Source organism: Mustela erminea, chromosome 10 (genome assembly GCF_009829155.1).
Source record: "Mustela erminea isolate mMusErm1 chromosome 10, mMusErm1.Pri, whole genome shotgun sequence".
In the NCBI taxonomy this organism is placed as follows: Eukaryota; Metazoa; Chordata; class Mammalia; order Carnivora; family Mustelidae; genus Mustela; species Mustela erminea.
Window position 1 is genome coordinate 97,608,103 of NC_045623.1, and position 26,323 is coordinate 97,634,425.

Here is a 26,323-nt window from a genome sequence, read left to right on the forward strand (position 1 = left end):
CTGGGGTCCAGAATGCTCTTCCCCAGGTATCTTCTCCTGCTCTCACCTCCTTCAGGTCTTTACTCTAGGTCATCTCCAGATGACCAAAACAGCCCACAGAGACACCCTTGGACTCCCTGATGGCCCTGCCTGCTCTACTTTTGTCTATGGCCCTCGTCAGTGGTGATAGCTGACACTTTTATGCATTTTACTGTGTCCTAACGAGAATGTGAGCTCATGAAGGATTCCAGTCTATCCTGCTCACTGTTACACTCCAGTGTGCAGCACATGGTAGGTGCACCCTAAGTATCTGCTGAAAACACACACACACACACACACACACACACACACACACACACACGTGTGTGCACACTCCTGTTCTCATGCCTGTGGGTTGTGGTTTTATTTTATTTTTTAAAGATTTCATTCATTCATTTGACAGAGAGAGAACGAGAAAGAACACAAGCAGGGGGAGTGGCAGGCAGAGGGAGAAGCAGGCTTCCCGCAGAGCAAGGGGCCTGATGCAGGGCTCAATCCTAGGACCCCAGGATCATGACCTGAGCTGAAGGCAGACACTTAACCTATGGAGTCACACAGGCGCCCCTATGGGTTGTGGTTTTAAAAGTTTAAAAACACTGGAGTACCGGGGTGGCTCTGTTGGTGGAGCATCCAACTCTTGGTTTCAGCTCAGGTCAGGATCTCAGGGTCTTGGGATGGAGCCCTAGGTCGGCTCCCCACTCAGCAGGGAGCCTGCTTCTCTCACTCTCCCTCTGCCCCTCTCCCCAAATCCCTCTCAAGCGCACATGCTCTAAATCTTGAAAAACAAAGCAAAATAAGTTTAAAAATGATAGAATGAGACTACAAAGTCCCCACCCATTATTTTCTTGACACCACACACAGATGCACCCTGACCCCAGGAGCCTCAGTGTCCTTGGTCCCTCGTACTTAAATCGGCCTGAGTCGCAGCTTAGTGACCTATAACGAGGACAGGAATAGCGACCGGCTCTCGGGGTTGCTGGGAGGCCCAGACAGGGGACAGGAGGGAGAAGGCAGAGTGAACCAACAGGTGTCGGGAGCCAAGCGTGAGATAGCCAGATGTGAGGCCCGGGCTCATTGCCGATAATGGTCCTGCCCATTGTCAGGGCCTGCTGTGGTGTTACCATTATCTTTGTTATGCTTACGATTATTATGGTGACTGCCATGAGTCCGAGCCCCACCCCGGGCTCTCGGGGAAATGCACTGGCCTTCCCAGGCACAGGCCCGGCCACAGAGCCCCCGGCCCTGGACTGTGTGCAGGGACATCAGGCAAGACGGTCATAGTCACGTCTGCATCCAGGAGACTGTTCCCAGCAGACCCCGGGGCCAGGAGGTTCAAAGAGGAGTAAGTCTCGGCCCCTCAGTGTCAAGGAGCTCACTGCAGGGAGAGGCAGGCAAATACAGCAAGAGATGAGCCTGGAACCCCAGGGCCTGAGCCGTGCCCAGTGACATCCAGGGGCTCGCGCTGGCCGGGCCTGGCACAACGCTGGGCACGGGGCCGCCCCTGCACAGAGCCTCGCAGGATGAATAAAGGTCTGCCAGGCTCACGACGGGGGCTGGTACCCCAGGCTGCGGCCACAGCAGAAGGGGAGAACACGCGGCCTGGAACCCAGGGGAGCCGAAGACATGATAAGCAAAGAGGCTGGCAGCCGTAGGACCATGAAGAGGTGTTTGGGGGAATTTGAATTCTACTTGGTAAGGCCGCAGGAAGCTCTCCAACCATCAGCAAATGGCAGAAAGCCCGTTTCTAGCACATGATACCAGCCAGCAATATCAAATACAACTGGAACAATAAAGGTCAGATGTTTGTTGAATGGAACTGAGCTGATGTAATCATAAGGTCATTTTGTTCTCACTTTTTTTTTTTTTTAAGATTTTATTTATTTATCTGACAGAGAGGGAGAGATCCCAATCAGGCAGAGAGGGGGGGGGGGGGGAAGCAAGCTCCCTGCTGAGCAGAGAGCCCGATTCGGGGCTCGATCCCAGGACCCTGAGATCATGACCTGAGCTGAAGGCAGAGGCTTAACCCACTGAGCCACCCAGGCGCCCCTCACTTTTTGGTGAATCGGAGAAAGGGTGCAAAATGCCCACAGCAGGAGACAGAGCAGGGAGCCTCCTGCGACCCAAGTCACAGTCACACACCAGGAGATGCCTTGTTCCCCACAGCTCTGTTCCCCTGCTCCTGAGACTGGGCCGTCCAGACAGGGCTCCTTATCAGAAGGAAAAATCAGGAGGTCCCTCCCTGGATAATTGAGGGCTGAACTGAGCCCTTCCCGCCCATCTGGACAGGCAGCTAGACTAGAGCTGGCCCAGCCCAGGGACAGCCAACCCAGAGGCAGGAGACCTGAGAAGCCACCCGTGTGCCATGAAGACGGCTTCACTGTGCGGGTCCCCACCCTTCGGAGAAGAACACGAAGGCTCGGGGAGGAAGTGGCCCCTCGTGGTCTCCGCCCCAGGCTCAGAGCAGAGCATCAGCCCCCTGTCCTGCGACACCCACAGGCATAACAGCTCCTGTTCATGGAGCGATTGATTACCACACGCCAGCACTTTCCGTGGTTAAGCCTTGCGATAGCACCCCAGAGGGTGTCATTACTGTCCCCATGTTTATGGGTGAGGAAGCAAAGCCATGCAGACACCAAGTCGCTCGACTAAGTGCACAGTGTCGGCAGCAGGGCTGTGCTGGTGGAAAAGCCTTTACTGGCCACCTGTCTGCTCTCCGCGCCCCCAGAGGACAATCCAAAGGCAGGCGGCCCATAACTCTGACAACACTGCCCTGCTGATGACCCGGCCCTTCCCCTCAACCCTCACCACCCCCAAGCACGTCACTCCTGTTATCATGTCTGTGGGCTGTGCTCTTAAAAGTTTAAAATCTCCAGGGCCGCCTGGGAGGCTCAGTCCGTTAAGCCTCTGCCTTTAGCTCATATCACGATCTCGAGGTCCTGGGATCGAGCCCCGCATCGGGCTCCCAGCTCAGTGGGGAATCTGCTTCTCCCTCTCCGTGCCCCTGCCCCTGCTTGTGCTCTCTCTCTCTCGCCCACCCTCTCAAATAAATAAATAAAATTTAAAAGAAAAAAAAAAAAAAGCTTAAAATCTCCAGGGGATCTCAGGTAAAGAACCATCCCTCGTCTATAGCCTCCTCTTGGAGAAGGAGATTATGACTTCCATGTTGCAGACAAGGAAACTGAGGCAGCAGGAGGCAGTCACCTGCCCAAGGGGGCACAGCTAGCCGGTGGTAGAGCGGGATTCACAGGCAGGCTCAGCCTGCTCCAGCACTAGGGCCCACCACCAGCCCCGTGGCCCAACCTGAGGAGGGCCGCGCAGGAAGCCTGGGGTACGGTACCTGTAGCAGTCTGTGGAGGAGGGCTAGAGGAAGCCATCAGACAGCGTCCAGCTCAAACCAGCACCGTCCCAGCCGCTCGCCTGTGAAAAAAGGCCAGAAACCTAATTAGATGGAGTTCAAGGGCAAAGTTTCAACAAGCAGAGAGGGGTCATTGGCTCAGTCTGTGCACTCCAGCCCACCCACTCTCCCACGCCTTCCCCAGCAGCTGCCCGAGCGCAGGAAGGCACCGGAAAAAGCCCAGCCCCCACCCCCCATAAATCATTAACCCAGAGAACCAGCAACTGCAGAGCTATAACCCCATCTTCCCAGAAAACCCGTGCCACCACAGACCTTCCCTTGGCTCAGTGCCCAGAGACCCTGGGGACCCTGGTGGGCCCACTAGATAACCCCCTTCCTCCCTTCTGGTTTGCAGATGAAATCCAGCCCCAGAGGTCGGGCTTATGCTCTGGCCCCTGTGTTCCAGAAGCTGGATCATGCCTGAACTGTCACGGACGTGGCCGAACACGTCCTCATCCCGGCCCCCCAGTGACCACAGCTCCCCGGAGTCCGGCCCCTCACACCAGCCCCACCTGCAGCCCCACCGAAGGGCATTTACTCTCTCTTTGTCTCTCCCCGTCCAGCCCCATCGGGCTGGCCAGCTGGTGAGGGGCCACTGGCCTTGGCACATGGGGGTATAGGAAGTGAAGGGATGCAGAGAGGCCGATGGCCAGAGATAGGGGCAGAATCCCCAAGCTTGGACTGGGAGCCCAGTGTTTCCTGGCCTGTAAGTGGGGGCTTCACCAGCCTTGCCAAAAGTCCCAGCAGTGAGGGAAAGGCTCTTCCCACTCATTCCTGGCACCCCTCATCCTGAGCTAGGGGCTGTCCTTCTAGGCCTTTCTGAGGAGAGGAGAGCCAGTCCTAGAGGGAAAGCAGGAGCCCTCCAGTTCAATCAGCCTCCGACACACACTGGCTACATGCCTGCTTTCCTCTCCAATCCTAAAGCCTTTATTTTTTTTTTTTTTAACTGGCTTCCTAAATAAACGTAAAACGCATGTAAATGGCAATTAATTAATAACAGCCAACGTTCCCATAGCGCCTATCATGGCTCAGATGCTGTTCTCAGCATTTTACAAATATTAAGAGCTATTAATCCAAACCACGAGAAAATGAGGCCCAGGTGGTTAAGTTGCCCAAGATCACACATCTACTGAGCGGCAGAGCCGGGGTTCGAACACAGGCCGTGGGCCCCCAACACCATGCTCATTAGTTCATCACGCTCTAGGGCCTCTCAAACCCCAGACGGCTTAAGTATGCCCAGTCTGCCCCAATCCCCCGAAGCGACTGCCCTCACTAGGTCCTTAGGGGTCCTAAATGTTCCATGAGTGTCCTGCTTATCCCTGTACCTGCATCCCCGTCTTGTTTCCCACTTCGGGGGGAAGGGGCGCACTGCACCTGCTGTGACCCACTTGCCTTTTTTTTAAGCTTAACAACAGTGGTGATGAAAAAAAAAGAAAAAAAGAACCATGGTGATGAGTTCACACCAGGACACAGACATCAGCCTCACTCTTCTGAACGGCTGCGTAGTACAGGGTTTTGGGTTTTTTTTTTTTTTTTTTGGCTCTATCGTAACTGATGTAACTCTACCACTGGACGCCGAGGGATCCCCAGGGTTTTGACGATCTGAACAAGGCAGTGACTCATGTGCCCCATACACAGGGCCTTGAGCAAATGGATACATGAGCCTCTAGGGCACGAGCCTGGAAGTGGATCGCTGGGTCAAAGAGAATGCAATTTGCATTTTGGTTGGACGCAAATCACTTTCCACTACATAGGGGGCAGTGCCCTGTAGCCCGGAACTCAGAACTGTCAAGACTAAAATTTTATCTTCGGCAAAGGGCTTTGGGAAACAAACGAAAATGTCTGCAAATTCCCTCGCGAGTCAAAAGATCGCACAACAGCCACACAGCCCTCCTCACGCAGGGCCCCTCCTCCCTGGGGCTCATTTGGAACCACTGAGGAAGTAACAGGAAGACTGATGCCCATTTTACAGGAGGGAAAAGAGAGGTGCCTAGTCCCAGCCCGTATGCAAATTGCTGCTCAGATACAATTTTTTGATAATGCAGAAACCCAGGATCCTTTCCCTCCAGCCCAGAAAGCTGTACTCCCCTTTCTCTTCACCTTTTAGGGTTGATTCTTATCCCCTGTTCCAAGCCCAAGGCTTTCCCCAGGAAAGAAGAGAGACACCAGCATGTATGGAGCCCAGAGCTTTACCTGCCTGCCTGCATTTACAGATGAGAAAACCAAGGCACAGAGGAGGGATCTGCCTGAGGTCCCAGAGGCAAGGGAACAGGTGACAACACGGGGATTCGGCGGGAGGCTTGGCTCTAAGCCCTTCTCTCCCTCCTTTAACCACACCGCCTCTCCGAACTTGGGCGCTGGAATCTGGGGGCATTTGCTTCAGGCTAATCTGGGGCAGTGAGGTCTCCAGGCGAGGACACGGACACGCAAGCTCCGTGCACGTCCATAGCCCTGTGGTCACCATTTGTACACATGTGCCCCTAGCCTCAGAAGGGTGCTGGGGAGGGAGTAGGGGTCTCTCAGGGCAACCATCGCTGCCACTAGACACCCTCATGGCCCAACAGTTAGGAGAAAGTTCAGGCTACCTGACGCCATGTTGGTCTCCCCACTCGGGAGCTGTGACACTTTGGATGAGTCACTTAGTCCCCATCTCTGGCATTCAGTTTACTCATCTGCAAAATGGGGACTAACAGGTAGTCCCAGGTGCCTCAGGCACCTGGATGGCTCAGTCGGTTAAAATATCCAACTCTTGGGACGCCTGGGTGGCTCAGTCCTTAAGCATCTGCCTTTGGCTCATGTCATGATCCCAGGGGTCCTGGGATTGAGCCCCACATCAGGATCCCTGCTTAGCAAGGAGCGTGCTTCTCCCTCTCCCACTCCCCCTGCTTGTGTTCCTGCTTACTCTGTGTGTCAAGTAAATAAAAATCTTTATTTATTTAAAATCTTTTTTTAAAATGTCCAACTCTTGATTTTGATTTTGGCTCACGTCATAATCTCAGGGTCATGAGACAGAGCCCCACGTCAGGATCTGCGCTGGACATGGACTCTGCTCAAGATTCTCTCTCTCACTCTCTCTCTCTCTGCCCCACCCCGGACTCTGCCTCTCTCTCCCTAAAATAAAATAAGTAAAAAATAGCACCTCACCAGGTTACTAAGACAATTAAGAGTAAACACGTGTAAGGCCCTTGGAAGGGTCCCGGGTCACGCTGGTACGTGGCCATCATGAACCCTTCTAACACAGGCTGCGGTGGGCACAGCTCTGCTGGGGAAGCCGGGGACTCAGGCTGGAGTCTCCTATCCACCAGCAGGTGAGCTGAGTCTCATGAGTATCCTCATCTGTGCAAAGGGGGTCCCACCACCTGTCCCAGGGGGCTCCCAGCAGCATACCTAAGGCCAACCACACAATGCCAGAAGGCTCAGTCAGCGCCAAGATGCCCGCCCTTGAAGCTATCAGCACCAAAACGGGAGACAGCAGCAGGGCCCTGTGTGTGGATTCCATACCCCGGGAGGGGTGAGGCCCCGGTTGCGGGGAGGCTCACTACGGGGACCTGGGGAAAGCAGCCTGGGGCAGTCAGACCCGCCTGCAGGCTGGGCTCTGTCTCTCCTCTCAGTGCGACCTCAGCCTCTCACAGTCTCGGGCTTCCCCTCTGTAAAATGGGCAGGACGGCTCCCGCGCAGACCCTCCCCCAGACTGCCACAAGCAAGGAGCCAGGTCAGGGGCGTGAACGTGCTTAAGCAAACAGGTGCAGTCACTTGGCTATTTCCTTTTTTTTATTTTTATTTTTTTAAAGTCTTCCTTGAGCTAAGCATGGTCTGGCGCTCTCAAGGTGGGAGTCTGAGCAAGAAAAAAGGTGTTGTGAGGCTCTCTGAAACGAGGGTCTCTCTGGCAAAAGACGCCTTCGGGCTGGTGAAGGCAAGCCAGTGGGAAACCAAAGGGAGTCCCCAGAGTACAGAAGCCACGTGGATTGAAAAGTGCACAGAGGAAAAGGCCAGGAAGGAAACCCCCGCAGACGGTAGGGGTGTTGGGCTCAGGTGAGCATTATAAGAAAGAACAATAAAAATAACCGTTCACATGTTTTAAAAAAGAACATTAGGGCGCCTAGGTGGCTCAGCTGGTTGAGCAACTGCCTTCGGCTCGGGTCATGGTCCCGGAGTCCTGGGATCGAGTCCTGCATCGGGCTCCCAGCTCCATGGAGAGTCTGCTTCTCTCTCTGACCTTCTCGCCTCTCTTGCTCTCTCTCACTGTCTCTGTCTCGAATAAATAAATAAAATCTTTAAATAAATAAATAAATAAATAAATAAGAACATTAAGGCAAAAACATCATAGCAGGTCAGAACCAGGAAGCCTTTACGCTGAACAGGACTCTGTCTGGCTTTTCAGGTGCGGAAGCCGAGCCTAGGAGGGAAGGGCCCGCGGCTCTCCTTCTGCAGAGGCAGAGACCTAAGGGCAGCAGGCAAAGGGTGGGATCCGTTGCAAGATCTGAGTTCCAGTCCCAGCTCTTCCACTTCCCGGCAGCACAGCTGACACCTCCCTTCCGAGCCCCTGCCACGCAGAGGTCCCGTGCCAATGCAACGGGGCATTTCACACGGAGAGCGCTCTCGGCGAACTCCGGCCACTGCTAGCTCTATGACGTTCGCCGGCCCGAGCTTGGGCAGCAGGGTCATGGACAACTTTATTCTCTTGAGGGTCAGCTCTTGGAAAACAACCGCCAAGACAGGCAGACTCCGAGAGCAGGGCTCTCCTTCCAGCTACCCCGGGGCAGAACGGCTAGCAGGAGGCTGTAACTTTTCGGCCACGTGCAGGCAGAGCGAGAGACCGAGGAGGCAGGGAGGAAGCCCCAGCTCCCAGGCTGCAGGGTGGGCCCAAGCGGGGTCAGCTCAGTGATCCGGACCACCCAGCAAGCTGAGCGCAGCCCGAGGGAGCACCTCCCTCCACCCTCCGCAGCCCTGCTCACTCGAGCAGGTATCTTCCCAGCTCTCATTTAATCCACGAGCTTATCAGTTCTTCCTCCCTCTAGAGTTCAAGGTCCATCCAGCCCAGAGGCCCAGTGGGAAACCCTGTGCCCGCCTGCACCTGCCCCTTCTCCCAAGATCACCTCGCTCCCAGCCATCTCCCACCCATAATCAACAGAGTGGCCCCAGCCCTCTTTCCTGGAGGAAGCCTGAAGATTTACTCCTGGAAATCAGGGAGGCTGCCTGAGTCAGGCCCAGAGTTTGAGGATGGGGAGGGCTGGCCTCTGGAGCAAGAGGTCAGTGGGGGAGAGGAGGGTGGGCAGGGGGTCCAGACAGGTAGAAATGCAGACCCAGAAGCTGGGGAAGCAGCTGTTGTTGGCCTATCCAAGTCAGGCAGCCTTGCTGCAGGAAAGGAGACTGCCAGGCAGCCTTGGCAGGAGACAAACAAACAGATTCTGGCCCACCCACCCACCTCAAACCTGATCTCAGAGGCAGCTGTGTGCATCTTCTGGAAGCCAGGAGAAATGTGTGGGACAGGGGAGCAAGAGCCAGAGCTTGGGCTGGTCAGGACCAGGACTCCTCCAAGCAACCAGGCCTTCCAGATGTTTCTGCGGCTTTTGGCCTTTTGTCAGACAGACCCAGGGCTGACCTGCCCCCAGCCCCCTGCAGTCACCGTGAATATCCCACAGCACAGGCCCTCAGACTCTCCTTGTCACCTTCGGAATGAGGTCTAGGATCCAAGCAAGGCCCTCAAAGACTCGCCTCTGCCCCTCTCCACTGCCTTCTCTCAGGGCTCAGCAGCGCCCAGGCCCTCCCCAACTGGAAACTCTGCTCCAGCTCTCATGAAGGCTCCTCAGGCCCATGACCTTGCCAACCTATTTTACATTCCTGGGTCCTTTTGCTCAGGCTGTTTATTCCCTTCGGGGTAGAACTCCCACTCACAACCAGCAAGCAAACTCCTACTTAACCTTCAAAACCCAGACCCAGTTTCTCCTCCCCAGACCCATTTCATGAAATGGTTCCCAAAGCTGGCTGTGAAGCTTTAAAAAAAAAAAAAGAAAAGAAAAAAATACACATGTGTCCCAAGCCCATGACTCTGACAACTCAGGATGCAGCCAGGGAAAGTCCATTTTCAAAGGGCCCAGTGATTCTGGGACACATACAGCCCTGATTATAACAGCCAACCCCCTCCGTGGATTCTGACTTCTCTTCATGTCTGTGCCCAGAGCACCAGCCCACATGCAGGACAACAGCCCCTCAGCAGCACTGAGTTAAGCACAGAAGCTAAGAAACTTCACCTGCCTGGGACCTACTCTCTGTGGAACCTGTGGGGCGGGCATGTCCCCAGGCCTGGGGCAGCTGTGGCTACTGGGCTTCCTGCCGGATGTAAAGAAGCACAGCCCAGGTGAGAAGTGGGAACTCCAGGCCCCTCAGGTATCCCCTGCCCTGCACAGAAAGACCGCCGGGGGGGGCGGGGGGGGAGGCAGGGACCAAGGGGGAGAGGCAGGGGGAGGGGCAGGGAGGCAAGCCGTGGACAGAGCACCCTGTGGGAGGGGGACCACCAGCTACTGTGCTCACAGCAGCAGGCCCCCTGCAGCTCTGCCCTGGGTGCAAGCGGTTGCCCGCTGGAAGCTCGGGGCGCAATCCTGGAGAGACAAGGCAACTCCCCCAAGGAAACACCAAGGAGCTCCAGCAAGAAGCGAACATCCAGGAGCCAGAGCCCGGGACAGAGACCCGCGAGACCGCAGGAAGCTAGTCCCCCTCTGTGCCTCCTGGCCTCAGCTGTCACGTGCAGGTATAAATGAAATGACAACTGACCACGCTGCGGGGATCTTACTCCATGCTAGCTCCCTGCCCGGCTCCTGCAGCTCTTTGAGGACCAGCATCCCATTCTGCAGATTGCCCCACTGAGTCTATACAGACCGCCCACCAGACTACCGGCGCTGTCCTCTGTGACCCTCACCAGCCCTGAGGTCACGAGGTGACCTTCTCTTGACACCATTTCACAGCCGTGCAGTGAGCATACTGAACAGTGTCCTTTTGTTAATTTTGTTAGCCCCAACCGCCGAGGTGGAGACTGAGGGAGCTTCCCCCACCACACAGCTCCTGAGCGGGGAGTCCCTGTGAGTGGGGGAGCCAGGGCAGGACCCCCGGGCTAGTTCTAAGCAGGATCCCCAGCACGGAGTATACGCCGGGAAACATGGGGTGGGTGAGTGCAGGAGTGAGAGAGGGAAGCATCTTCCCTGCCCGCCCCCCAGCCTCCGAATGCCAGAGGGACAAGGAGGCCAGCTTCCCCAGCCACTAGACGCCAGGCCACTCCACGGGCTTCCCCCACGGGAAGGGGGAGGAGGGGCTACGAGGAGCAACCTCCGCTGTGGGCAGGGGTGAGGCTTGGTGAAAGGCTGAAGCCTCGGACAATGGAGGCTCTGTCCCAGCCCGGAGGAGGCGTCCCCACCCGCTAACCTTCTTCCCCCACTGACTTCCTAGGCGTGCCCCTGGTCCATGATCTCCAGGCAGGACAGGTGGGGAGCAGCCCCCAGGAGAAAGCCTCTGGGCAGAAGAGCCCACCCACTCGGCACCCCTCCAGGGGCGATCCCTGGGAGCTGTTGCCTGGGAAACCAGAGCCAGCCTGGAGAAGCTGCCAGACCATGTACATAAACAGGGCTGCCCAGACGGGTCCCCAGTCCCCTCCCTCCCCTCACGCCCGCCCCCCACAGCCCCGGTCAAGAGGTTCCTCGCTGAAGGGCCAGGGGCAAAGCCTCCTCCTACAGGCTGAACTGTCCTGTCCTCACCCCTGGAGGGTATTGGCCCTCAGCCACCTCCTGGGTGGTCCACATGATGGGGCCCCACGGCCCACAGTCGGGAGGCCAGAAGGGGGCAGTATGGACTCTGTGTTACCCCTTCAACCCTTCCGAGCCTGTTTCCCCAGTAGCCCCCTCCAGGGCACTCTAGCACCAGTGTGGCTCCGGCCAACTCATTCTAGCAACACGGCATTTCCACGCTGGAACCAGACCTGAGAGGTGGGCCTCCTCTCCTTTTCAGATGGGGGAAGCTGAGGCTCACACTGGAAAAGCACTTGCCTCAGCTGCCGCAAAGCACAAGGCGGGACGAGGAAAGGAAGGTCTGTCTCCATGCAACTGGACAGAGGGGAAGGACGGAACGTCCGGCCTGCAGGAAAAGCCCAGGCAGGGGCAGAGAGGCCAGAAGAGCTGGGCCTTCCAAGCCAGGGCACCTCCCCGGGAAGGCGGCCAGGCCTGCAGGTGAAAGCAGGGGTGGGGGGAGCAGGCAAGAGGCGCCTCCCAGCCACCCACCCCCCGGCACACAGGCGATGCCGGGGCAGGGGCCAGGACTGCCTGGGTGGCTCCCAGCTGCGCCGCAAGCTGATCGAAAGCCTCAAGGAGAGGGGATGCTGAGGCCTGACTGCTTCACCCCCCGACACCCAGGTATCAGGTCCCTGCCTCAGGAGCACCCGAGGTCCCTGAGTGGCCTCAGGCATGGTGAGACCAAGGGGACTCATAGCGCAGCAACATAAGCTTCTCTGGCATTCCAAGTCCCCCTCCCTCACCTCGGGGGACTCAGGCTCCCCTGCTTTCATGTTGAGGAGCTTACCTGTCCTTGTCCCCACGCAAAAAGCATTTCACTGCACACCTACTGCCCTCAGGGCCCCAGCTCAGCCCGGGGACAAAGGAACAAAGGAGAGGCCCAAGTTCAGGTTTGTAGGTGCACCTGCCCAGCAGGGGGTGGCCCATGGGACACTCCAGGAGCATGAAGTGTGGGCAGCCCAGCCTGCTTTGCTGACCAGGAACCCAGTGGACTCTGGCCCTGTGTTTCTTTCCAGATCAGAGCCTAGGACCGGGTTTCTGGGGTCAAACCGTATTCCGGTCCTGGCTCCGCTACTTGCTAGAACCTTCTTAGCTGAGTCTGCACCAAGGGGAGGGAGGTATCTCAGCTTTGGAGGAGGGATGAATGAGGTAAGGAGTGCTGCCTGGCATGGGCAGGAACTCACCAGAAGGCATGGCTCATTACTGCACAGCAGGCAGTGGCAAGGAGATTAGAGGTCAGGCATAGAAGCTGACCCGCAGCCACGACCCCCTGCACACCGGCAGCCCTGGCTCTCCACCCCCAGCCCACCACAGGGCTCCAGCGGCTGGAGCTGAGGGAAGTGCCCCAGCTCCCGACTGTCCCCAGTAAGCACCCACTCTCTGTTGGGGCCTGTGCACTGCCCCCCTCCCCAGGCTGTGTAGACGCTTCCACGAGCAGAGAATCTGGGGTTTAGTCAGGAAGAATGCTTCACATCACAGGACACCAGCAACGTCCCAGATGGGCCATGTGCCTCCTACTCCCCACCGCAGGGGCTCAGAGACCCACACCTCTTTACCCCGGGGGGCCTTCAGATGGAGAAGCGCCGGCACCCCCTGACTTAGACACGCAGACCCCGCTTAGACAACATGAAGGACCCTGGACTCTGAGCCAATGCCAGGAGGAACCTGGAGGCTGGGGATGGGAGGAGGATGTGAGGAGAGGGGTGCCTTTCTGGGGAAAAAGAGAGACAGCCCAGAGACACCTTGGCTCCCCTGCCCCGGATCATTCCCGGTGAACGAAAAGATGGCACATGACTGCTCTTCTTAAGGATCAAATATCCAAAAACCTCACCAACCCCACACGGGCTCAAGCCACCACCAGATAGATTCCCCTGCTCCCCTTGTGCGAACGTTGCCTGTGCCCCTTGTCCAGGACCCCCCCCCATTCTCTGCTGAGCTATCTAGGTTGGGGTGGTGGAGTGTCTGCCCCCACAGCTCCGAGATGCCAAAGCCAGTGGACGTGCTTGGGCCCCATCCCCCACTTCCTGCAACCCCTCCCCACCCACCCCCCGCTGCTCCCCTCCCTCTGCAACAGCAGCTCCCACCCCACCCCCTTTCCTCCTACAGGGCCCAGTGGGTGCTCCGGGCTCAGGACTCTGATCAGACTGGAAGATGCCTCCCTGCATGCAACCTCGGCTGTTCCACGGTTCGGGACACCCTCTCTGCAGGGACACCCCCGGCCTGACCTTCCCTGGAACTCCATCCTGGCTTCTCCCTGCACACCTGCTGGGCGCGTCCGCTCCATGGTCAGCCGGGCATCCTGAAGTCAATGTCCACACCAACCCTTGCCCACTCCCCGACTCCTCCCAGCCTCCCAGCTCACCTGAAGCCCGAACCCGCCTGCCAGGGGCTGGGGTACAAGCCTCCGCCTCACCCTGACTCCCCCTCTCTCTCACCTCTGCATCTCATCCTTCGGCAAGCCTTGTTGGCTCTACCTTCTAAGTCCGTCCAGACTCTTACCACTTCTGGCCACCACCCCGGCTGCCGCCGAACCGTCACCACCTCGCATCTGGACCTTTAAAACAGCCCCTGACTGGAAGTTCCTGCTTCCACCCTCACCCCTCACCCCACATGCTTTGTTCTCCACACAGCAGCCCAGTTATGCCTCTGTTCAAACCCTCCAGTGCTTTCCGACCCCATCAAAGTGGAAGCCAGTGTCCTCACTTTGGCCTATAAGGCTCTACATGGTGTGATCCTCACTACCTCCCAGAATGGAGATCCTACCTCTCCTCACAGAGCATCTCTACCCCAATCACGACAATTATGGTGCAGCTCCTCACACACCCACACATGCCCCTACCTCAGGGCCTTTGCACTTGCTCTGCCTGGAATGCTCTTCCCCCAGACATACACATGGATGGCTCAGTCACCTGCTTCAGAGCTCTGCTCAAAGACAGGCCTTCCCATCCATCCTCTTTGAAATAGTACACACACATCCCCATCAAGCCACTGCCTTATCTTCTTAGCATTTAACGCCTCTGGGCCCCTGGACATTTCAGCTGTTTCTATCAGCTTCCTCCCACTAGAATGTGCATTCAACCAAGGTGGGAGCCTAAGCATTTTGTTCACTGCTCTCTCCACACCCCTGGGACGGTGCCTGGCACACAGCAGCCCTCAACACACACCTGCTGAGTGAATGAAGGGATCCCTGGTCCCACGCCGGCCCTGGGCTCAGTCCCACCACTGCTACTGGGGGGAGAGGGAGGTGGGGAGAAGGTGGCCAAGGCCCGTGGCGTCCCCACTCCTGGGCCCGCGCCGCCTCCTCCCTGAAATCAGCCTGTGGCCAGGACCGCTCCTCCCAGGAGAGCTTCACAAACAGATCCCCGGCCAAGGCGGGCAGGAGGCGGTTCCCCAAAACCAGTGTGGGAAGAGGTCTGGGGCCAACGCCAGGGCGTGATCAGGGAGGGGTGGGGCAGAGCTGGAGGAAGGACTGGGACTATTTTTAAAAACTCGCTCCCAAAATGACCACGTTCTTGTTCTGATGAGTCAGAAGCATGTGGCCAGGAGAGGGGACAGGACCCCGGGGTCCCAAGGGCAGCCCCCCTCGGCCACTCTGGCAGGCAGGTGCACACACGAGTCTTGCCCACGCAGGCAGGTGAGCAACCCGGGCACACGCTCAGCTTTCCAAGGAAGGGCAGGCAGCTTCCAGCTGGGGCTGCAGAAGGTGAGGCCAGCGCCGCTGCCCAGGCTGGCTGGCCACGGGGAGCAGAGAAGGCCTCCCTTTCAAAGCCCACTAGGATCCAGTCTGGCTCCAAGTCCCTTTCTTCAGACCCAAGCTCTGTCTCTCTCAGGGAGGGCGCCATCTGTTTTGTCCCATAAGAGAGGTCTCGGCAAAATCAGAGCTAAAAATACTCAGCCCACTGGCCGAGGCAGGGTGAGCTGGCCAGGCAGCATCCGAGGCCCTCCGGAAACACGAGCCGTGCACAGGTCCCAGGGGACACAGAGGCCTCCACCGCACAGCCCAGTATAGCTCTGGCTGAGCTCGCAAAGCAACCAGCACTTCAGTCCTAATGTTCCCCCACCCCACCCCGCCCCCCTAGCAAAGTGCCTCTTCCAGCTGCTCTCTGTTCTCCCCACCTGCGAGGGGGCGTCAGAAATTTGTGTCTTCCTGCCAGTCCCACCAGGGAGCGGGCCATCCCATGAGGGAGCAGGCCATCCCACAAGGGAACAGGATCAGCCCTATTACACAGATGAGGAAACTGAGGCTCAGAAAAGTAGAGCGGGGGGTGCCTGGGTGGCTCAGTCATTAAGCATCTGCCTTCAGCTTAGGTCATGATCCCAGATGGAACCCCACATTGGGCTTCCCTCTCCCTGTCCCACTCCCCCTGCTTGTGCTCCCTCTCTTGCTGTGTCTTTGTCAAGTGAATAAATAAAATCTTGGAAGGAAGGAAGGAAGGAAGGAAAGAAAGTAGAGCAATTTGTCCGAAGTCCAGAAGCACCTTGATTGCATCCAAGGTGTGTCTGGGCCTTTCCCTGGTGCCAGGCTGCCCCTCCCTCCGCAGACCAGGAGGTCCAGCGCCCCCCCCCCCCATTTAACTGCACACCTGGGAGGAGGCGCTGCCTGGGGCTGTGGGAAGGGAACAGAGAAATTGGACTGGGCCTATGGGGGGCAGGGAGACTGAGGGATGGTGTCAACCACGAAATGGCTTTGCCCTGAATCCCGCTGCCCTGGGCTGGAGTCCGCCCCAGGATGCTGACCCAAACAGGGAGCTGCATCCAAGCACGGGTCCTCCTTCATTACCAACTCAAACAAGATCCACACCTGTGCTCACCAAGGCAGTAACAGGGCTCTTTGGAACAGGTGACTCCAATGCAGCCCCCAGCCCTGCCCTACAAAAAATTCCCAAACTCCCTCCTCTCAGTGTGCCTGCCCTTGGCTGGAACCACGAGGGGCGCCCTGAGCGGTGAGCCCACCCCTCCTCCATCTCCCCGAGAGGCGGCCACCTGCCCGGGAGGGGGCGGGGCTGCGATACTTAGGACTGCCATTGCTCTAAAGCAGTCCCTGGCCCTGTATGGGCAGGTGGGGGTCCTCAGGTGCCCCTTTTGCCACGATCGTGCCCCAGATATTGTTTTGAGGAGCGTGACCTCTGGGATCAAACCTGGGGGGGGGTGTCCCGACTCTCCACTTCCTAGCTGTGACAGTGAGACTGATTCCCCTTCTCTGGTCCCTGGCCCCCTCTTCAGCAGGAAAACCACAAGAATCCCACCACAGAGGGTTGTTATAAGGATTAAATGAGATAACGGTGCCCACAGTGCCTCACTGAGTGGCTGGAACACAGTAGGTGCCCAAGAAATGTTTGTTGAGTGAATTAATGCCCAACGACCTCCTTCAACGGGGACGGCAGACCTGGCCCACAAGGACAGGGCCCCAGTGGAGATGAGGTCCATGCAAGCAAGGCTTGTTGGGGGAGGGAGGGGGCAGCCTCTCCCGCGGTGTCTGACAGTGCAGCAGCCCCCACGGGGGGCAAAGGGTGCCCAGTGACGCGCCCCGGGACAGCCTGCCGCCCCCGCCTGACCCTGAGGCAGACACACAGCTGTAGAAGCCTCCCCGCCCAGCCTCCACCCGCTTCCCGATGCTTTTCAAGTGAAGATTCCAGGAAATGGGATCAAAGTCAGAAAAGGGGAGGATCCCCAAACCCAACAGCCATACAAAGTTCCCTTAGTTGGTGTGAAATGTGGAAACAACCAAAAGTCGGTGCATGCTGCCAGGGAGACTTTCCAATTCCCCGAATCCGAATCCAAATCCCTGGTCAGGCGGAGGTGGGGCCTCAGGACTGGCTGAGAGAGACCCTTTGTGGACAGCTCCCGGGCTGGGCTCAGCGCTGTGGAGAGAGGCAAGCGTCTGGAGGCCTGCTTTCGCGCGCTGCATCTCAGATATATTCTGCTAAATTCAGGGACAACAGTCCCCATTCAGGCCATAACTTACAGTGACCCCAGCCTGCCCAGGGTTGCCCCTTGTCACAGTGTCAGGAGTATCTTCAAGTGACCTACGGAAGGAGAGCGGGCCTGGGGAAATGGGACCCCGGCTCTGGTTCCTGCTTGCAGCTCGAACCACGCAGGTGCTCACTGCTGGCCAGAGGGACAGACGCACACAGGGACAGCTGGCCACTCCTTGCCAAGACCAAGGCTTTGCCAGGCTCACCCAAGGCTTGTCTGAGTGGCCCGGGTGTTGGTCAGAGGACAGGGATGCCCTCTCTTTCCAAATCAGGATGCGCGCCGGAAGTGAGTGGTGGAGGTCACACACCTACCCGTGTACCATTGGTGTTAGAGAGGTCGTCTCTGGGCCCCACCCCCTCGCTCTGGGAATCTTGGAGATCAATAGCGTTCGGGGGGCGGGGGGGATAGAAAAGCCAAGCTTTATCTCTCTGGATCCCTCTGCTATCCAAAAGCACCCCTTAATCATGCCACAAATATTTACTGAGCCTTCTGTACGCCGGGCACCGTGGAAATTTCTGGAGATTTGCTGATGGGCAAGACCGGCTGGTTCCTGGCCTCCTGAAGCCCATAGTGCTGCAAGGAGGCACGTACCACACTTTACAAACCCACGCATCACCACAAACCAAGATACTGTGAGGTGAGGGAGAGGTTTCAGAGGACAGCCGCCCATTCTGACTCTCCTCTCCCAGGACCGACACAGGTCCCGTGTCCTCCAGGTGGCCATCTGGTGACCTGCCTGACATCACAGCCACACAGAGCCGGGCACACCCAGACCTGGCGAGGACGGGGTGGCTTCTGCCAGAGGTCCTGGGCTGGGTGGCCTGGGCCAGGGCACCGAGCTGCTCCAGCCACAAGGGCCCTCCCACCTCCCCGCGGATGTGTGCGCTTTGTGCCAAACCAGATCATGTGTCCAGCCAAGGAATACAGGATGTTGGGGGCACTTCTTTCCTCTTTTGATTTTTTTTGTGGGGGAGGTGGTATTGGATTTCAAAATTTCCATCCCACCTGGAATCAGGCGGTTCTTCTGACAGATCCATCTAAGGCAGCTTCTCAACTGGGGGTGACTTTTGTCCCCCCGGGGAATTCCAGCCATATCTGGGGACATTCTGGTTGTCACAGCTCAGCAGGGGAGGGGGGTGCTACGGGCACGTGGCAGGTAGCGGCCAGGGCACAGCTAGACCTCCTCCAGGGCACAGAGTTACCTGGCAATACCACAGAAGTACCAAGGCGGAAGTCCCCAGTCTCAGGGCACCTGGTCAAGTCCTTAGAGAATCTAGGGCAGATAATGGCCTGCTAATGCAGCCATCATTAGTCACAGGGACACAAAGACCAGAGTTGTCACTGGTCTCCATGGCAGATAATGCAGGCTACAAGCCTAAAGACACGGCATTTCGCTATGGTACCAGGACTCTGCGACTCTTCTCCACCAGGCTGAGGGTCAGAGACCACAAACGGCTTCTCTCTGGGTTCCCACCACCTGGCCCGGCCTCTGGAACATAGAAGCTGGGGTCAGAGGGAGAGGCGGAGGGAGGGACAGGGCAGACCATGACCTCTCCCATCAGATGCCTCTCCTCCCTGGACACAAGGCACCGCTGTCGGCACCGAACAGCCGCCTTGGCCTTAATAAAGCAACAACCAGACTGGGAGCTCTCGGAGGCCAGGGACTGTGCCCCACTCCCCGATGTGACCCCAAGCCCGGTCTAGCGCACGGTCATAGCCCAAACCTTAACACTTACTCATCAGTGCCTGCTCTGTGGAGCTGACGGTCTGGCGGGCGGAGGAGAACGGAGCAGGGACCACCAGGAAACCCAGGCAGAGCTGCTGGGGTGGGGTGGGGTGAGTGTGGGGGGCGGCAGGAACTCCTGGGAGGGGCCTGAATGTAGATGGGGAAGGGGGTGCCTATCCATCGATTAATGCTCCTCAGTGAACAAAAGCGATGGGACACATGGCGACGAGCGCGTCTGAGCAGGAGAGAGGGAGGGAAGAAGGTAGGAGCCCTCCCGCGGGAGTCAAGGGCCTGCTCCTCCCTCCCCAGCGACCAGGCCCAGACACTCACCCATGCCAAGCAGTTTCACACAGGTGGAGTCCAGGGTCCAGGCCCTGGGCACAGACAAAAGGCAACAGCTCCTTGGGCTGCCCAATGCCACCAAGGAGCGCCGAGTCAGCATCCCAACACCTCCCGTTTACTAACCGCTCACGAGAGGCCCAGAGCTCGCCCGAGATCGTCACTCCTCTCATGACCTCGTCTTTACAACAACCCTCAGAGAGAGGCACTGTGACGATCATCCTCGTTTACAGATCGGGAAACAGACGCGGAGATGGTAAGAAGGTTGCCCATGGTCACATGGTCAGTGATGGGAGGGCTAGGATCCGAACCCAGGCCCGCTGGCGATGGGGCCGTGCCTTGGAGCTCCCTCATTCCTCAGCCACCGGCCAGCCGCCAGTCTGCTGCCTGGGATAAGCCCCAGGTAAGCAGACAGGGCCACAGGGACCCCGGGGAGCCCATGGGAGAGGAGGAAGAGAACTGGGGGGCCAGCAGACTAAGTGCTCTCACCCAGGGCCTCCGGAGAGGGATCTCGCTGCACTGGCCCCCAACAGAGCCCCAGCAAGGAGCCCCCTCTGTCCGGGTCCCAGCCCTGGGCTCCCAGAGCATCCCAAGGCAAACGTGTTAAGTCCACTGGGCATTCTTGTCTGGATCCACCCAGCGGCTGAGGGAAGGGACATATTCCTATGAACGTCTGGGCTCACCCAGGCCCATCCAGCTACCACCCAAGAGAAGGTCCCCAGGCAGGAACGGCCTAAGATCCAGGCCCTGCTGCGCCAGCCAGGGAAGGCACAGCCATGTGCCTGCTACTGCCTGAGCAGGCCCTCCGACCCTGTGCTGTGGCTGAGGATGACCATAACCTCAGTCCAGGCCTGAAAGGGCCCCAGGGCTGGTGGCATCATATCCCCTCCTAACCCAGTTCCTTGAACGAGCGCCCACTGGTCCAAGCAGGAGCTCGTGGCCGCAGTTATCCCCAGGTAACTGGGGGTTAAGGCCTAGGTTAGGGCCCCACGGCCTTAACCCACTACTGTTTCTGCATCGAGCATTCTGTATTTTCCCACATTCCATCGCTCTCAAGGGAGGAGTCACTGAGAGTGAAAGGCAACCTGTCAGCAAGCACAAGATCCCTTTCGGGAGACCCTGACAAGGGGGTGACTCAGAGCACGGGCTTTGAAATCCAGCAGCCCAGACCCCAAATCCTGATTCCCCCCATGAGCGGCTGGAGCAGATGTGTGTCCTGACCTCCCTAGACCTCAGTTTACCCATCTGCAAACTGGATGTGATGACACTGCTGAGATCCGATTAAGTAACACACTCATTCATTCGTTCAACCTATGTTCATGAAGCACCTGCACGAGCCCAGCACTGTTCCAGGTGTTTGGGAGACATCAGTGGATAAACAAGGAAAAGTCCCCTTCCCCTGATGGGGCTCACTGAGCCTAGCACCATGCCTGGGACACACTGGGTATTCCATACACACCTGCCCTACCCTGGGCCTCAGTCACCATCCCCCACCACACTCTCACATTTGGGTCTTCCTTTGTCCCACATGACAAGGGTCTAAAACCTGTTCTTATTCTGTTCTCTGGAGTCACTCAGAACAAGGCCCCCTCCCTCCTACATAGGACACCCTCTTATGTGAGCAGACCCTCATTCCCCACATCAATCACACCCCCACTAGGATGTGTTTCTGGTGCCACTAGTTCCAGAAACACCTCTTGGGTGCCCACCGTATGCCGGGGATGGACGACTCTAGAATATCACCCAGGGCTGCATTTCCTTCTTGCAAAGTTCGGGGCATATATGGGAACAAGTCAGGCTCAGTGACAACGAGGGACACTGACTCATGTCAACAGTGTACACAGAAAATCAACTCTGTTTCTCTAGAAATAGTGTCCCGCTTTCCTGCTGGTGAGCATGAAATCGACCTGGCAATAATTCTCCAGAAATCCCAGCCTCTGCTCTCATGACTACCACTCCTTAGGTCCCATTCAAATCTGGAGCCCTGCGTGTTGTTTCACGTGCCTTTTCAGGAGATCTCCGATGCTTCGAGGTCCAGATCCAGGTCCCCACGTGAGTCCCCCGCTCACTCTTCAGACCTCAAGCCCAGAGGCCGGGGGCTGAGTCTGTTCATTGCTCTGCCTGAAACTTCTAGTACCATAACCTAGCATCTAACGGGCCTTACTAAGTGCTACTTGGATTGAACTGAGTGAGAAAAACGGAGGCTCAGAGAGGCGAGGTGATTTGCCCAAGGTCACACAGCTGGAGACTAGGCCAGCCAGGTCTGCACAGCTCTGATGCCTCCACTCGGCCTCCCTTTGAGCTTTCGCGTACTTGGGCCCGTGCAGCCCGGCCACTGTCAGTGGGGCTCTGCTGGGACAGCCTCCCCAGGGCCAAGTCATAAGCCTTCCAGGCCCCAAGAAAGGACAGATAAGAGAGCCACATGAGACCTTATTAGGGAAAAGTAAAAGAAAATAAAACAAAAAGTCTCCTGGCAGAGGAAGGGCCAGTCTAGTGAACCATGTGACAGAATATTCTGTTCACAGCTGGCTCAGGGGCAGGCCAGAGAGGCAGGGAGCCCGAGAGCCCCAGGGACCAGCCCCAGGGACTTGCCCCAGGCAGCTGAGGACGCAGCGCAGCACCAGCATCGCGTGGGTCTTGCGCCGGGCGTCAGCCTGGTCCCACCAACTCCCACCCACACAGAGCCAGTCACCTCCTCTCCTGGGGTTCTGATCCCCCCCCCCCGCTGCGAAAACAGCCAAGGGCCACACTGCGGCTCGCCTGAAGGGCCTCCGTGGGGAGGGGCAGGGGAGAGAGAACAAGGGGAAATCCAACATCTCCCTCTCTCTCCAGCCAGTCTTAGCTCCCACACTGCACCCCCACTGTGGAGCTGGTGCCCCCTTCTGTCCCATCTGCAGCTGCGCACAGAACCATCCCCATCCTGCTCCTGGCTCCTGGCATCAAGGGGAGGGAGGCGCGGCTTCCACTCACCCTTCAGGCCTCAGAAGACCCCCACGCGAGGGGCTCACTGAGCACCTGCTATGTTATGTGCTCGCGGCTTGGCCCAGACCATCCCCCCATCCTCACAATGGCCCTGTGAAACAGGAGTTACAATCCCCATCTTTCCGCGGGAACCTCTGACCAAAGCAGGCAAAGGCCTGCCGGAGATCACACAGCTAGTAAGACACGGGATTCGAACCCAGGGTCTGAAGTCCCAAATCTGTGTTCTCATTCTTGCTCGTGTGACAGTACCAAGAGGACAAAAAGTGGGGCGGGGCCCTCAGTGTCCCCACAGGGCCTCATACCCGGTCTTCAAGGGAAGCCTTGCTTGGTTGGCCAGCAGGAGACTCCCAAACCCCAGCCCAGGTCCCAGCAGAGCCTCACACGCCTCGAGCAGAGGGAGCTCCCTGCGTGCCCACAGCACCCCTGCACTCAGGTGTCCTGGGCTTGGTCCCGCCTGCCAGGGACCCCAAACCACCTGTCCCCACTTCGCAAAGAGGGAATCTGAGGGCCAGGTTCAGAGGAGCCAGAGGGCGCCCCTTAGCCCCTGGGGTGGTCCTAACAGCAGGAAGAAACCGGGGGTGGCGGCAAGCACGGGCTTCGCAGGCAGACCCTCCCAGTGCCAACCCCAGGCCCATCCCATTAGCTGCATGAAGCGGAGGAGGCCTCCTGCCTGCTCTGTGCCTCAGTTCCCTCCTCAATGTAAAACAGGGCAGCCCCAGACCACTGGACAGTAATGGCAATCGAACGCTGCCGACTGGCTTGGAGCAGGTGCACTTCCTTCCTCTGGAGGGCTCCTCCCGCCCAGCAGCTCGGGGGAAACTCAGGACCTGGCAGGCCCCCAAGCAGCCAGCCCCAGAGATCTACATTCAGACCTGGATTTGTAAGGTTAATATTTACCTGCTTGAGACCCAAATCTCCTTGGGGCGTCAGCATGATGAGTCACTCAGCCCTGAGAACTCAAACGAAGCTGGATCACGAGGTAAGAGGCACGGGGCCGAGCCAGTCTCTCCAGGGCACCCAGATCCAGTCTGGCTCGGGAAGGACAGATCTTCCCTGCCCCCCAGGACCCCCTGCAGACCAGATGCATCCCTCTGCCCCAAAGCCCCCCACTTGGGAGACCCAGAGCCCCGGTCGCAGGACGATCCCAGGAACCAAGGAGGCCATGCGAAGAGGAAGGCCAGGGCCAAGAGAGGTGGCCCAACAGATGTGAGACTCGCCCCTCGAGTCAGTGGGCTGGGGAAGTGGCTGTCCACACCACAACCATCAAATGGAGATTTCACTCTACAGGTCTAGACCTCGGTTTTCTGATTTCAATAATAAGTCTGAGGCAGGGAACGGGCTGTCAGACTCAACGCTCCAGCCAGCAGCACCAAGGGGCATCAAGCCCCGTTTCACAGGTGAGAAACCTGAGCTCCCAGCCTGAGTCCGCTCGCAAATCTCTGCGGTTAGTCGGAGGTGGAGGTGGGATTCCAACCAGGCCTTCCGGCTGCAAGAATAAAGAACCAGCCACCCAGGCCACCCAGCACATCGGCCCCCAGAGCCCCATGTGTCAGCTCACCCCGTCAGAGGCTCCCTGCGCGCCAGGCACTGTTCTAAGTGCTGTGTGTGCGACAACTCTCCAAAACAATCCAAGAACCACAGGAGGGAGAGGCTGTCCTACCCCCACTGGACAGGTTGGGAAACAGCTGAAACACGGAAGCCACACGGGACAGCCAGGGAATAAGAGGCAAAAGCGGGGATCAGAACCGGAAGCCAAGGCTCTTAGCTGTCACAGCATCTACTCACTCCCACCCCCCAACATTACACGGCCCTCTCACCAGCACCCCCAAACAGAGGCAGAGCCCTGAGCTGCAGGAAAGACCTGATGGAGAGCTGCAGTGGGCTTGCCAAGGTGGCAGAGTGCAGGCGCTCTGACCCGCAGGAGGAAAGGGCTAAAGGCTGAGGAGGCCAAGGAGGGGTGAAAGCCGGGGAGGCCCCTCAGTCCCCCTCCCCCTTCCCCCCACCCAGTAGGAGGAGCTCACAGGAGGGTGTCATTCCCCTGCCCGCACTCGGTCTACAGCCCCCTGGTTACAAACTCCTCAGCATGGTACAGACCTCCCCACTGACCAACGATGAACGTTTGCTGAGCACCTACTGCCAGCCAGACCTCACAGGGAAACAGGCATGGAAAACAAGAGTCAGCCTGAGCTCCAGGAGCAGAAGAGGCTCCCCCCACCAGCCGTGACCACCTGCCTTCCCAAGGGCAAGGCCCTTCCTTGGCCTGGAAGCTGTGCCCCACCTCATCTGCCTGGAACACTGCCACCTTCATTTTGGGCCTTGACACAAAATGACTGTGGGGACATTTCTTCACGGTGCCCACTGACCGAGCTGGCCACTTGCCCATCTGAGCACCTGACAACTGGGTTGGAATCATTTGCTTTGTTTTCTGACCCCCCACCAGACTGTGAGTTCCTTGAGGGCAGAAGGAATGCCTTTCTTTCGGTCCCAGCACGGTACTCAGCACGTGATAGAGATTCGAGAGATAATGGATGGATAAATGATTGGGTGGGGGGGGGGGGGTCAGCGGGTTCATGGGTAGATGGGTAAGTGGGCAAGTTAACGAGTGGATGGTAGATGATGGGTAGATGGGTGGGTCTGGGTGGGCGCATGATGAATAGATGGGCGGGCGGATGGGACGTGAAGGATGGATGAATGGGTGGATGGATGATGGATAATGGATGGACGGAAGATGGATGAATGGGTGGGTAGATGGATAGACATATGGATAGATGGACAGACGGAGGGAAGGAGGGGTGGATAATGGATGGATGGATGGGTGAATGGATGAATAGATGATGGATGAATGGGTATATGGGTAGATGGGTAGGTGGGTGGGTGGATGATGAATTGATGAATGGGTGGTAAATGGATGGATGGGTGGGTGGGTTGATGGGTGGATGGGTGGATGGATGGGTGGGTGGATAAATAAATGAGTAAGTGGTGAACTAATGACAGGAGTCCACAAGTAGTGACCAGAGGACACTGGGCTCAGGGCCCTACTTCAATCTGGAAATTACCGGAGCTAAACTACCCAGGAATCCCAGCCTTGCCCCAGGTACTTTGTCCAACCCAACCATTTTCTAGACATGTTTCCCCAACCTGGCCAAGCATCCCCGTGTAATCACCGTGTAGCTCCTTCACCAGGTTGCAGAACAGATGACATAATGTCCAAGACTGCAACTGGCCTAACAATTACGTCCTCGACACCCTCCCCTGGGCTGGGCCATGGCAAGCCTTGACACATACTTGTTGAATGAATGACAAATAGACACACAAAAGACCTAGGGAGTCTTAACACATAGAGATTTCTGGGTCCCAGCTGAGATCTAACTGGTTCCAAGAATCTCTAAGGGGTGACTCAAGAATTCATATTTTGTTCTAAAGCTTCCTGGCAATTCCAGTAACCAACCAGGTTTGGAAAACCCTAGCTTACAGGGAAGAGAGGTCACCGGCTACAGAAGGCTATGACTGCAGATGAGGATGTCTCTGTGCAGGACCAGACAAAGCCATTACCAACCCCAGCGGGCCATTCTTCTAAGCACTGCTTGGTTCAAAGAGAGCCTAACAGCCTTTATCAAAGTGTGACCCTTGAACTCCAGACTTGAGAACCACTTGAATGAGGAGACTTTTTTAAAAATGTAGATTTTGGGGACGCCTGGGTGGCTCAGTTGGTTGGGCGGCTGCCTTCGGCTCAGGTCATGATCCCGGTGACCTGGGATCGTGTCCTGTATCGGGCTCCTTGCTCGGCAGGGAGCCTGCTTCTCCCTCTGCCTCTGCCTGCTATTCTGTCTGCCTGTGCTCACTCTCTCTCTCTCTCTCTGACAAATAAATAAAATCTTTAAAAAAAAAATGTAGATTTGGGGGCACCTGGGTGGTACAGTCAGTTGAGCACCTGACTCTTGGCTTCAGCTCAGGTCATGTTCTCAGGGTCATGAGATCAAGCCCCACATGGGGCTCCCACGCTCAGCATGGAGTCTGCCTGAGTTTCTCTCTCTTCCTCTGCCCCTCCCCACCATGCTCACATGCACACACTCTCTCTCTAAAATAAATAACTAAATCCTTATTTTAAAAAAA

At 57.4% G+C, this 26,323-nt stretch overlaps 1 protein-coding gene across 10 annotated transcripts in view; it reads right to left on the minus strand.

The window, feature by feature from the left end:
• ARHGEF10L (Rho guanine nucleotide exchange factor 10 like) overlaps window positions 1-26,323 on the minus strand; it is a 155,312-nt gene that overhangs the window by 97,782 nt on the left and 31,207 nt on the right. For 7 of the 10 annotated variants that reach the window (XM_032361134.1, XM_032361140.1, XM_032361139.1 and 4 more), the window contains exon 2: window positions 3,356-3,435. In XM_032361134.1, the coding sequence (XP_032217025.1) occupies window positions 3,356-3,392 (37 nt within the window). In that variant the 5' untranslated portion in view covers window positions 3,393-3,435. Of the gene's footprint in view, window positions 1-3,355; window positions 3,436-11,974; window positions 12,068-14,351; window positions 14,516-23,768; window positions 23,790-26,323 lie in introns of those variants that run through there. The other 3 variants (XM_032361133.1, XM_032361132.1, XM_032361136.1) reach the window with 3 other exon arrangements.